Here is a 12,972-nt window from a genome sequence, read left to right as displayed (position 1 = left end):
ATATAAAATTTGTGCATTATAGAAAGGTAACAAAATCAAAAGCGCGTAAGAAGTCTAGTGCTTTAATGTGAGTGCTATTTTGCTTTGCCACATCATGTTTTTCTCTCGCGCTAATTCAGTTCAATTCAATTAAAAATCAATTCAACTCAACATGACATTCCATACTCTTTTTGGAAAATAATTCAATATAAAATTTGTGCATTATAGAAAGGTAAAAAAATCAAAAGCGCGTAATAGTGCAGCTGCTAAGGTGAACAATTGCGCACTTTGTGGTAAAAGCATGAAATTTGCTATGATGGTTGGTATTGGGCTAATAATCAATTTTAGACTTGGACCCATCTTGGGTCTCTCCTATTTGGGGGCGGAGCATCATTTGCATAAAAAGGGGGTCTTTGATATAAATATTGGGCAAAATCATACTTAGAATAATTTTTTTTTGTTCTTTTGACCAGAAATATAAACTTGAAAATCATAATTATAAGTTAGAACATAAATTAGTGAATAAAATGCCCTTTTGTGGGCGGAGTTTCAATATTTCTAAAAGTGGGCGTTTTTAAAACAAAGTGTTATCTTTAGTGAACTATTACTGTTTTTTAATTGTTTTTTTAAGCTGATTTATGTTATTTGAATAGAAATACTATAAAAGAATACATTTTTCCATGAGTTTAAATAGTTTCTTTATTTATCCCCTCTTTTGTGGGCGGGGCCAGAGTAGTAAACGAGGGTTCGCTAAATTACACATGTGTAATACAGCCAAGAATGCACAAGCAGCCAACAATCTCATCAACAACACAGGAATGAAAGTATGTCCTGGGCCGGCAAAATCTGATACTCTGTCATAGTAATGACATCAGACATACATGTGCTGTAAAATCGTCGGTTATGTATGCTATGGCTATGGCAAACTCAAGCTCTCAAATCACGCCATTATACCCGCACAGTGTGATCTGGCACCATGCCATGCAGGCCAGAACCATAAGTAAATTTTATATTAGCAGTTTTTTTGCAATTTTGAGAAAGGTTTGCAGTTAAACATATGGCGAAGAATCCACTCATACAGTGTAGTTATTCGGTTGGGATGTGTTGGAATGATCACTGAGCTGTAGCATACATGTCGGAATACTGAAATAGGTAACATGTACAGGGAAAAGGAAAAGTGGTGAGTTGGTATTTGGTGAGGCCATTAGAGAGGCCATTGAAATCTACCAGTACGACCCTAGTTAATGGGTGTTTAGGAAATGTGCTGTGGATAGAGGGTCGATATCCATTGGTCAGGAAGAGTAGGAGCCAAATGTCACTTAGCTGGAGGTTAATGTTTTGAAGAAGGGTGTCGTGCTGGTAACTTCAATGTCCTCTAATGCATTCGCGGTGCCAAGGCTTCTTGTTCTTCTTATCGTGTCCACACACACTATATATTGTGTTTCAGCCAGAACTGGACACAGTTCCTAGCAAGATCGCTGTACTCTGCAAGGTCCTCTGTTCTGTATTCCTGCTCCATAGTTTGTGGCTCTGTCTTACATATGCAGGTAACGTCTTCAGAGAGAGACACGTTGCACCGGCCAGTTGATGTTCCAAGTCTGTTGAGGCACTTCTATTCAGCCCAACCTGAGTCAGCATCAGGGGGGAGTTCTTCTGAAGCACTTATGTCCATGGATGTTCTAGGTGGAAGTTTACCAAGTCTCTCATGTCACATGGCAGTTCGAAGAGCCCTGGCTTCTGTACTTGGTTTGACTTTGTTGAGGAAGCTTTTCCTGGACCGAGTCTATTCATAGCAGGTGTGTGGCTGAATGGAGGGTTTCGCTCGTGGTCTGGCTATACCAAAAAGTTTGTACAGGCTATCAGTTGGTGTTGGTCTGAGGCATCCAGTGATGAGTCGGCATGTAGCATTGATGGCTGGATCAATCTTCTTAGTGTGGGTAGATCTTTCCCAGACTGGGCACGCATACTCTGCAGATGAAAAACAAAGGGCTAAGGCTGTTGATCGAAGAGTGTCTGGGCTGGCACTCCATCTTGTTCCAGTAAGTTTGCTGACAATGTTGTTTCTTGCACACAGTCTGTGGCTTTGGTCTTCGCAACATGGGTCTTAAAGGAGAGGCAGCGGTCTAGGGTGACACCTAGATACAATGTATGGTCACAGTTGTCAAGAAGAGCCCCAGACCAGGAGACGTTCAGTTGGCATTTGGCTTCACGATTACAGAGATAAAAGGCTGAATGAGAGTGATGAGCTCTGCAGCACTATAGTCAATTCGGTGGTCGGTTAAAGAATCCCTCGTTTTATGATGAAGTTTCTTGTGAGCGGAGGGTATATTGGCCTTATGCCTGCTTGATGGAACATACACGGAAGAAAGTGAGTAGTGGTATGTGGTCGACCTTGGGTATGGGAACATATAGTTAAGTTTGGGGCGGCTTGGTGGTGTTAATCTGGTTGAAACTGTAGCTGTCCATACCATTGCGGTGACCCTACAATTGCCTTTAAAACTCCTCTGCAGAAGGTGCCTGTCAAAATTGGGACCAAAAACAATATGATCCACAATCTCACTGGTAAATTCTTGGTAGCAAATGCCGAAACACTTTGCTCATCGGCGCTAGCTATCTGCCACTGGGGGCTGAGTATTGTGATCCAGTTTGGAGAAACTCTCAAGCCTACTCGATATTCAATTGAACAGCACCATGAGGACCATCGCTGGTGCTGTTAGCTGCACAAAGACTGATTGGCTACCAGTCCTGAGTAAGGCAAATTTCCCTATTCAGATGATCCAAAGAGAGTGTGCCATATCAGTGATGGTTCTCTAAAGCTAAAGCAGAAGAGCGGCGCACGCAGTGGCAAGGTCCAGACGGCACAAGTTCCTGATGAAAAAGGATCGCACCATCCAGTTCCCGGGGATAGACCTTCCCAGTGGTAGAATTGTACCTCCTGAACCGGTTCCGCACTAACTCGTCACTCCAACTAGCCAATTCTCTTCACTCTGACTCAATTAATCAACTGCAGAGACAGCAAGGGTCAGTCGCACCGATCTCCTGTGTCCACGTCCTATAGAGCTTTGTGGTCGATTTCACTAGGCCAGGCAGTTGTTTACCCCAAGATGATCTTGGACGGCCTCTGGATATTTTCCAGCCAGGAGCTGGTGCTAGGCCTCCCCTGGAGTTGCTGGCGATGCAAAGAGCGTTTTTAGCTGGGTTGTTGTCAGCCAGGCGAGCGACATGACAAAAGAAAGCAGAACGGCGGCATTGAATCACTCAGACTGGCAAACCCACAACTCCAACAGACCAACTCACAACTCCGACAAAGGCTATCCTGTCCTATATATTGAACACCATAGACACAAGTTGTAGGAACCTTGAACAAGAGGGTGTGTTTAGATGCTAGGGTAATGAAAGAAGAACTGGTGTACAACGGTCAATGTTGGTTATTTTTCATTGGAAACTGTGGTGGAGGGTGTTGTCTTGTTTCTTTGTGGTGGGGATCAGGCATAGACAGCTATTGCCAGACTGCCCTTGTCCCATGGTGAACACGGTGAACTTGATGCTTGGGTGTTGCTGGTTGAGGTATCTGTATAGCATTTTGGGGGCTGATGGGTAGAGTCGGGCCACATCATCAGTTCGAATGAGCTCTTGTGGGAATTTGGAGAGGCAAAAACTGTATAAGAATACTCAATATTAAGGCATCACTGCTGGTTCGATTTGTTTAGCACCCAATCGTTTACTCTCAAGTGGGAGCAACGAAGTGCTGTGAGTAAATTGTAAACGCTGTTACTGCAAACAACTATGTAGTGCATACTGAAAATGTAGAAATATTGTAATTAAATGTCTATACATGTATTTACACGGTTTTGCATGTATCAGTACAACAATCAAGGGGCTAGAATGGCATGTTTTATTTTATCCCCACTTTCGAAAAATGTAACTCCCCCCACAAAAGGGGCAGGAATAAAGACAGTTATTAATTTTTAAATAATGATTTTACTGTTGTTATGTATTTTAGTCTAAAAGCTAAAAGAATGAGCAGAGAAAAGCAAATTTAGTCAAAATTAACATATTACATTTTTTACCCCCCACTTTCTTAAAAATACGACTCCGCCCACTAAAGGGGCAGAATTTAAGACAGTTATTAATTTTTTAATAATTATTGAACTGTTATCATGTATTTTAGTCTAAAAAAAGGAGCAGAATTGTTTTTCAAATAGTCAAAACTGACATATTAAATTTGTTACCCCCCACTTTCTTAAAACGTAGCCCCACCCCTAAAATGGGTGAGATCCAAGATGGGTCCAAGTCTTAAAATGATCTTTAGGGTGTATGTAACAACTGTAGGAAGTTTCATGCTTTTACCACAAAGTGCACAATTTGTCCACATATGGGCCTTAGCAGCTGGACTATAAGAAGTATAGACATTAATATATTGTTAAAACAAAATAATAATTAACTATGAATGAATGTGCAAGAGAGAGTCGATTGAAATAGATTGGAAATTTAAACCTTGTGTTTATTTATTCATTTACAGGTAGTGCAGGATAGACAGCTCATGGCGATGGTTGCCGTACTGTTATTAATCGATTGCGCAATTCTGTTACCATGGCAACTCATCTCCCCTTGGCGGGAGGATGAGTACTTCTTTACTTCAGAGGTAAAGGATTAATAAGTTAAATGCATGTAAGACTCATTTTCAAACAATGAAAGTGACAGTACGAGTCGCAAAGTACGGGCCACCAAGTAGCCGGTGAGGGCATTTTTAGAAGGACGTCGACTGCAAGGGATACTACAGTGTTAAGATTACTGTTTAATTAGTGGCTTTCAGGTTATTGCCCCCATTGCCACACGTGCAAGTCAGCGTGATCTTGTTTTCTGCACAGTCACTTAAAAAAAACCACGTGCGGTAACACTGGTTACCCCAATGTTCCCGCCATGATCGTAAGTGTGACGTTGTAAACTCTGCAAACCACGCCCTCTTCACACACAGTTCCAACATTGACCAGATTCAAAAAGCTCGGAGCTCAGAGTTTTTGTTAAAACAGAATTGTGGACTCTCGTTTCACTAATGTCTTGCAGTGTCTCATTTTTATTTTTATTTTTGAATTATATGTTTCTATCATAAGACATACTTTTGAATAATAAATTTGTGACATTTGGTTAATAACTACACACAAACGAAAGTAGCCAAAACCTGCATGGGGTGTGTGAATTCAAAGTGTCACCGTAAAGTTTCGGGCATAGGCATGGCATGACGCCATGCTTTCATTAAACATAAACAGTTCCTATTGTTTTTGTCATTTTTAATATTTCTTCTTTTTATGTTTTTATATTTCGTTAAGATTATCCTCATATACATTATCGGGAGAGTCACCCAGCATGATTATACATCATATCATTTGAAGAAAGGGTTGTTCGAAATCGTGTTTGGTGTTAAAATATCCAACAATTATGTCAAAGTAGCGAATACATTTTCTCACACATAAAAATGTAAAAACAACCAGCGGTATTTACGTTTGACACCTTTTCCTTCCCCTCCCCTTCCAGATAAACCCCACAAACAGGAGTCAGACTCTCGCCCCGTACGTGAAATTCTGCACCGGTGATTACTACATTTACTGGACCGTCGCACTCACTTCGTACAAGGGTCTCTTACTGCTGTTCGGTGCATTCCTGGCATGGGAAACACGACAGGTACGGACATTTATAGGGGACACTAAGTATCACCAATCGCAGGCTTGTATGCTTTGTTTTTGCAAGGGCAAGGACACCAAGGCATTTTCTCCTCTGTAAACCTTGGTAAAGGGCACATGAGGAATCTGTACATTTCTACTGGAGCATTTCAAGGGCACCAATGCAATTACCAGGGGGTATTGAGGCAATCGCCTTCGTGAAGTATCAGGCGTACAATCGTCTAATAGGACGCACTTTTCACTCAAAATTTGCCACATCTTCTCGCCCTTCCTGCTATCTGTTCAAAATGTTAATACAGTGAGATATTTAAATGGCTCTGTCCTTCGTGCTTCTGCACTATGGAATTCCCTATTAACCCGTATATCTTGTTTTCCCAGCACGCTGAAATCTGTTCAAATTAAGTGAATGGAATGAGATACCTTCTCATTCCTGAAATCGTCATGATTTTGTGTTGTGCAGCCTGTATTCTGAGTGGCCATTGTGTTGGGCGGTAACAAAAAAGAAAAAAAACACTAAACAAAAATTTGAAACACTGTTTTAGGTCCCCTTGTTTGTGATCTCAATGCCCGAGTTCGATTTCACAAAGTGCAGAGATCAATCACAATGGAATTTGAATCACGAAGCAAAAGTTAATGTATAATTTGTTTATCTCTTGCTTGTTTCCCTCTGAATTTCGTAGGCCTACTGTTTAATTTTGCTATGGTGGTCTTAATTTTGTGTGGACGTATTTGTAAAGTTACATATGTCATTCTTCATGTTGGTTTCAAAAATGCGCGCCAAAAATGCAAATCTGATCTTACCTTTTTAATCTTAATAATCAAATTGTATCTATTTTTAATGCAAAAGAGTGAAAAGCACTCTTTGAAGAGCCATATATGCAGGACAACTCTTTTTCGAGTGGTCTTCCACTCTTTTAGATTGAAGTTTGCATCTTTTTGAGTGATTTTTCACTCTGTCCTGGAGTGAAACCCCTCTGAAAGAGTGAAATAACCACCACCCTTTTTAAAGAGCCATATGAAGGACAACTCGAAATGTAAGGAAGGGTGTTTTCCACTCTTTTACATTAAGAGAGTGTAATATTATCAAATATAATGTTACAAATACAAAAAACTATGGCAAGATAAATCACCAATCACTTCAAGATCTCTATTTCATCTTCTGTTGTGTAAATAAGGTGATAAGGAGCTTGCATGTTGTTTGCATTTACTTGTTGTCCTCCAGTGCTGCTGTGTTTTATTTTACCAGGAGGCAAAACAAGCCACTCGATCGTAAAAAATGGAGGTACAAAACACGCTCAGGCCTATACAACTATAAATAATCCATCATTGTGAATTATTTGTAAGGTTTTATCGCTCAAAACGGCAATAGCTTCAAATGACATGCATTATTTATTATATTGTCATGGTTCACCTTTATTATATTATATTTTTGTTTTTATAAGTGGACAGTACAGTCAACTTTGAATGACAATTGTCACACAAAATATACATCTCATAAGTATTATGTTATAAAATCGGCTTCGAAAATTATTTGATTACCCGCAAGTAAATTGTAAGGAAACCATCAGACTGAAAAGAAATTATCTTTCTAATATCTTCCTGATATCAACTTATAGAATAATGAAAAAGTGACAATCACCTTCAAAACTATAAAAAGATTTGGTTATCCACAAGTCAATTGTAAGGGTAAACACCAGACTGAAATTATATTATATTTCTAATATCTCCCTGATATCTACTTATAGCATTATGATAAAAATCACAGTCACTTTCGAAATATAAAATTTCAATTTTTATATTGTCTGGTTGGTGTGTATATGGAGAGAGTTTATGTCTCTCAGGATTAAGATATTGAAAAGTTCTGACTTCCGCGTATTTTTTTTTCAACGGCTTGAGTTCTCGTGAAATATACGAATTCCTGTTATAAAGTTATGTTAAATTAACCACACAAAAATGGCAGCTTTGTAGCAGAAAGAACCACAAGCCCCAAACTCTAAAAACTCCCAGTCAGAGTTTACGGGTCACAGGGACCCGACACATTTCCTGGCCCGGAGAGTGGTTAAACAAAACTGGATGTTTAACTGAGGTTCTAGGTCATTGTGACAATAAAATATCTGAGACATTATAACACAGACGGATTATACTGACCCTGGAATGGTTCGGGGCACATGGGAGCCAGACCCGGGTCAATATTAACCCGTTTAATACTAGCTTGCTTGCGTATACTATAGCCATACTGCTTTATCAACCGTGGGCTTAATTTCACCGAGTTACCGAAAATACTGCTTAATAACTTTCTGCTAGGCAGCACATAGCCCAGGGTACCCGGCATGAATATTTATACACGTGACATGGCGTTTGGGCTGGTAACCTCATTCTGGTCCGCATAATGTTGTTGTTAGCTAAACTGTGTGTTTTAGCAGTTCTATGAAATTGGGCCCATGAACGGTTGTCATCATGATGGCGTATTAGTAAAACAACAACCAATCAAAACAATCAAAATCTACAGTCACTGCATTCAAGATGGCAAAAGGCCTACAATTTTTGAATGAACTCAGTTAAACTTCACGTGCATCTTCCATGTTTTGACAATACATTTCCATAATAATTGCATAAAATGATTATTGTTACAGGTGACGATACCAGCTCTGAATGACAGTAAGCTGATTGGTATGAGCGTGTACAACGTGGTCATACTATGCATCGTGGGTCTCGCTATCAACCTCGTCTTGGGACAAGACACCCAGACACTCTTCATATTCAACTCTTCAATCTCCATGTTCTGCACAACACTCACCATCCTCATCGTATTCTTACCAAAGGTTCACATTGATTTCTTACCTCTATTAGATTAAATTAAACTAATGCTATCTAGGTTATGTTTGTACAGTGTTTCTCGCTGAACGTGCAAACTTGTGTTCAGATACTGCTATTATTTCCCATGCGAAGAAGTGCCTTTTGCGTTTACTATTGATAAACAAGCACTGAGGTAAAACTACACGTGGTTAAATTTATATAGCAGTTCTGTGGAGACCAGCTTATTTGCAGTTCGTATATTCGATCTTTAATTTAGGGCAGTGTTCAATTTTTCAATTTGAACTGCCATGTATATTATTGTTTGAATATATTTTACACTTAAAGCCAGTGGACACTATTGGTAATTGTCAAAGACCATGCTTCTCACTTGCGGTATCTCAACATATGCATAAAATAACAAACCTGTGAACATTTGAGCTTGATTGGTCGTCGGAGTTGCGAGATAACTGTGAAAGAACAAAACACCCTTGTCACACGAAGTTGTGTGCTTTCAGATGCTTGATTTCTGGACCTCAAATTCTAAACTTGAGGTCTCGAAATCAAATTCGTGAAAAATTACTTCTTTCTCGAAAACTACTCCACTTCAGAGGGAGCCGTTTCTCACAATGTTTTATACTACAAAACTCTCCCCAAAGTAAGGTTTTATGCTAATCATTATTTAGACTAATTACCAATAGTGTCCACTGCCTATAAGGCACGTTGAGGCAGACACTTTAATTGCATGTACCGTTTTTTTCAAACTTCGACATTCCCATAACAAAACCGGGTTGAGGGTGTTGTCACATAGATAGATACCGCAGAGAGAATCAAAAGTAAAACCATAGGATGTTATCAAAACACCAATGTAATTGTTTTGGCCAAAATCAGTGTTATTTTAACACCCTATAATATGCCGTATATATTTACTTTTAAAAAAATGTCCCATGGTATCAATTTTGAACACCTCAGTTTTGCAGTGATATGTAAAAACTATTAAGCACATTATCCATCTTTATTTTCACAGGTGATATCCGTCTTGAAGAACTCCAAACAAGATCTTATGTCACAGGAGACACGTAAAGTGACAACAAGTCATACTTCAACAGATAGCAACATGGTTCAAGAAAACCTAAGAATGAAACACAAAGTTAAATTGGCAAGTAACAATTTTTTGAATAGTATTCCGTGAAGGTTTTCTCCTTGCACTGTAGTATAACTATTTTCAAAAGTACGGACATAAAGAAAAGCTTATTAATTGCATTACATAAAAAGCAGACACAAAAACGTTTATAAATGAACCACATCAAATCCAGATACGTATTCACGCATAGATCTACACATTACAACGCCTTAAAGATAAACTCAAGGTAATTGTTACATGATTTTTCTTCATATATTGAGATAAGTTCCAAACTAATGATCTATAAAATGATCCTCAATGCAGCTTGAAAGACAATTGAAAGAGCTTCGAGACGGTGTGGACAACGACAGAGGGCGACGTGACCCTTCTGCTAGCAGTGAACCCCCGGACAAAATGAAGATCTGTAGCTACAACTGCGGCATGTGGTGTTGTGGTCTCATGTGTGGATGCTCACCAAGAGAGAACAAGAATCAAGACGAGGATAAAGAACGCTATGTTCACACCAACGAGGTGGACTTGACCCTTGAGATGACCACAAGCTCATAGACTTACCAGTCGTTCACACTAACGCAGTGGACTTGACCCTTGAGATGACCACAAGCGCCTGGACTTGCCAGTCGTTCACACCAACGAGGTGGACATGACCCTTGAGATGACAACAAGCTCCTAGACTTTCCAGTCGTTCACACTAACGCAGTGGACATGACCCTTGAGATAAACACACGCTCCTAGACTTGCCAGTTGTGCACACCAACGAGGTGGACTCGACCCTTGAGATGACCACAAGCTCCTAGACTTTCCAGTCGTTCACACCGACAAGTGGACTCGACCCTTAAGATGCATACAAGCTCCTAGACTTGCCAGTCGTGCCGTTGAGGCAGGAGATTCGGTTCCCCTAGCAAACTGTGTACAAACTTCTGAATATCAATACGCGTTTACCAACAAGATGTTATTTATTTTAGATACCAAAGGTTTCAGTTTGAATTGCGTTGTAATCTCAGTGTTTTGGTTGTAAAATAGAAAGGGTGTTGTAAAACACAAAGGTAATTATTGTATCGTGCAATTTAAGTTTACTACGACCAATAATGATTTGTGCTAATTATTATATTGTGCGATTTAAATTTGCTATACGACATATTATGTGTTACATTAATGTCTTATTGTTCAAATCGAATGCAGGCGCTGCTGGCTGGGTGCTCACTTTATCCTGATCAGATTTTTAATTTATTGATTCATCGACCAATTCTGATCGATTTGACGGTGTACGATAAGCATGAAATATTCGGGTAAAGGAAAATAAATATTAGTTGAAATATGGAACAAAATGTGTGCGTTCATTTTTTAAAGATCGAATTGTTGAAAGTTTAGTTTTAAGTCACCATGCTTAGGCCACTTACAGACAACTTGAGCACGGGGTGGATAACTGGTCATACAATAATGAATAGATAATTGATGAAGTAGTTACACAAGTTTCTTATTCGTGACCGTCCAACCTATACGTTTGGGTACATCTTCAATCATTTCAAGGCTGCTACAAGGATGAAGAAGTTCACGAGCATCGGCGATCATTGGTGACATACTATAGAGGGCGGTATTGTCAATTCTAACAGTATTATCGAATTGTATTGCGGCTATATTATTTTAACAATTTATTTTGTTTACTGACACTTTTTTTGCCTAAGTAGTTATTCATGCGACCCGTCAGCCTAATAGTGTGCGTAATTTTTTTTTAAGAAAAATTTTATTAAGTCAATTTTCAGTTGAACGCAAGATGGGTCATGCAATATTATTAATGAACGAGCTACAAATTGTTTCGTATATTGGAATTTGTTTTCAGTAAAAATAATAATTATAATAGTAATACAATAAAATAAGCTTACGTTTTTCTAAAGCCGTTCGAATCGATGTTTCGCCACAAGCCACAAAATAGCAAATTAATTGTCCTACTCCAGTCCTACCCACATAAAGAGCTAATTATAGAGGGCGGTATCGTATAATGAGCTACATTAATATTATAGCTTGGCCCTGACAAATGTGATGTTTCTTAAAATTAGTTCGTGTTTTTTTTTTTACTGCACCTCGTATAATCTTATTATGTTAAAAACATTTAGAGCCATAACTCTATGTTTATACTGATGCATATACACCATTATGAGATATTAATTTACGATAATTACATGTTTTTTAATGTTGACTGTTACTGTGTCCTTTCTGGAAAAAAATTAAAGTTGTTAATTTAAAGAGTTGATACACATGCCTTCCTTAGCGTGTAAATTGGAGTAATGTATATGAAACAGTAAAATTAACTGAAACTGGATGAGAGTACCGATGAAGTGGTCGTTGTTAATCAAATTTTCAAAGACAGCCCGACCTACAGTCACAGAGACGTACATACACAGTCGTAAAACCACATTAAAATTTCACAAAGTTGCAAGACAGAAAAATTCAAACTAATGACAAATACACACGTTACACTAAAATAAACAAATCTGAAGAGTCCAATTAACTTAGTGATTAACTCGTTCAAGTTTATCTTAAATAATAAATGCATTCATCATTGCAAATATCCCCAACGGAAATTTGAGGCAAGCAAATATTTGACGTCCCCTCCGTGGAAATGAGTTGAAGACAAGGATACAAGAAATCTTATTAGAGATTTGCAAATGAAACAGTTAGAATATTGAGTATAAATATTGACTTACCTTAGAGTCCTTGGTCAATGGTCAACAGTGGAGAGTCCCTCGCGGTCCACATTCCGATCCAGCAGCATGTCAAGGAATTTCCACAGAGTAGGCCTATAAACCCATCTTCAGCAACGTGTTACAGTGGAGCTTCAGGCAGACGACAAACTGTAGCACCAAGCACATGTCATCGACATTTTGGTATTTTTGAGTGTAAACTTCAATGGCCACGGGTAACATCATCAGTGGGTCCACTTTAACATTGCTGCTCAGCCACCTGCACGTGCACGTGTACATCCCAATATGAAGATTGTGCAGATTCCACCTCTCCAGAACCAGCACCAGAAAAAAAACAACCTGGAACAAAACTGAAGACAGTCCGTTTGCATATCATGCATAACCGCTAGCTTAGATTTAGCATGCATCTTTTAGTATTTACTTCTACTGTTAACGAGTCGTGACTGGCATTACGTTAACTGGTTCCCTATATACATATTAGGCTGAGACGCATAATTATGACTTGCACCACGGAAGACACATCATCCATGCTTTACATTCACCTTGCTATGTATAGGAGTATTACATAATACTATTAGAGCTTTTGTTTACAAACATTGACCATCACGAATAAAACATTACTTTGTTCAGATTCGGTTTTGGTCAGATTCGGTTTTGGTAGAATTTGTAAATTAAG

At 38.9% G+C, this 12,972-nt stretch overlaps 1 protein-coding gene across 1 annotated transcript in view; it reads left to right on the top strand.

Annotated features, from left to right (window-relative positions):
* Positions 1-11,012, top strand: part of LOC117299207 — a 39,950-nt gene extending 28,938 nt beyond the window's left edge. The window contains exons 16-20 of the mRNA XM_033782669.1: positions 4,502-4,624; positions 5,515-5,661; positions 8,294-8,482; positions 9,481-9,612; positions 9,901-11,012. Coding sequence (XP_033638560.1) covers positions 4,502-4,624; positions 5,515-5,661; positions 8,294-8,482; positions 9,481-9,612; positions 9,901-10,143 — 834 coding nt within the window. The 3' untranslated portion in view covers positions 10,144-11,012. The remainder of the gene's footprint in view (positions 1-4,501; positions 4,625-5,514; positions 5,662-8,293; positions 8,483-9,480; positions 9,613-9,900) is intronic.
* Positions 11,013-12,972: the final 1,960 nt, after the last annotated feature.

This window comes from Asterias rubens, chromosome 1 (genome assembly GCF_902459465.1).
Source record: "Asterias rubens chromosome 1, eAstRub1.3, whole genome shotgun sequence".
In the NCBI taxonomy this organism is placed as follows: Eukaryota; Metazoa; Echinodermata; class Asteroidea; order Forcipulatida; family Asteriidae; genus Asterias; species Asterias rubens.
The sequence above is the reverse complement of the archived record's forward strand: the minus strand, read 5'-3'. Positions and strand labels throughout refer to the sequence as shown.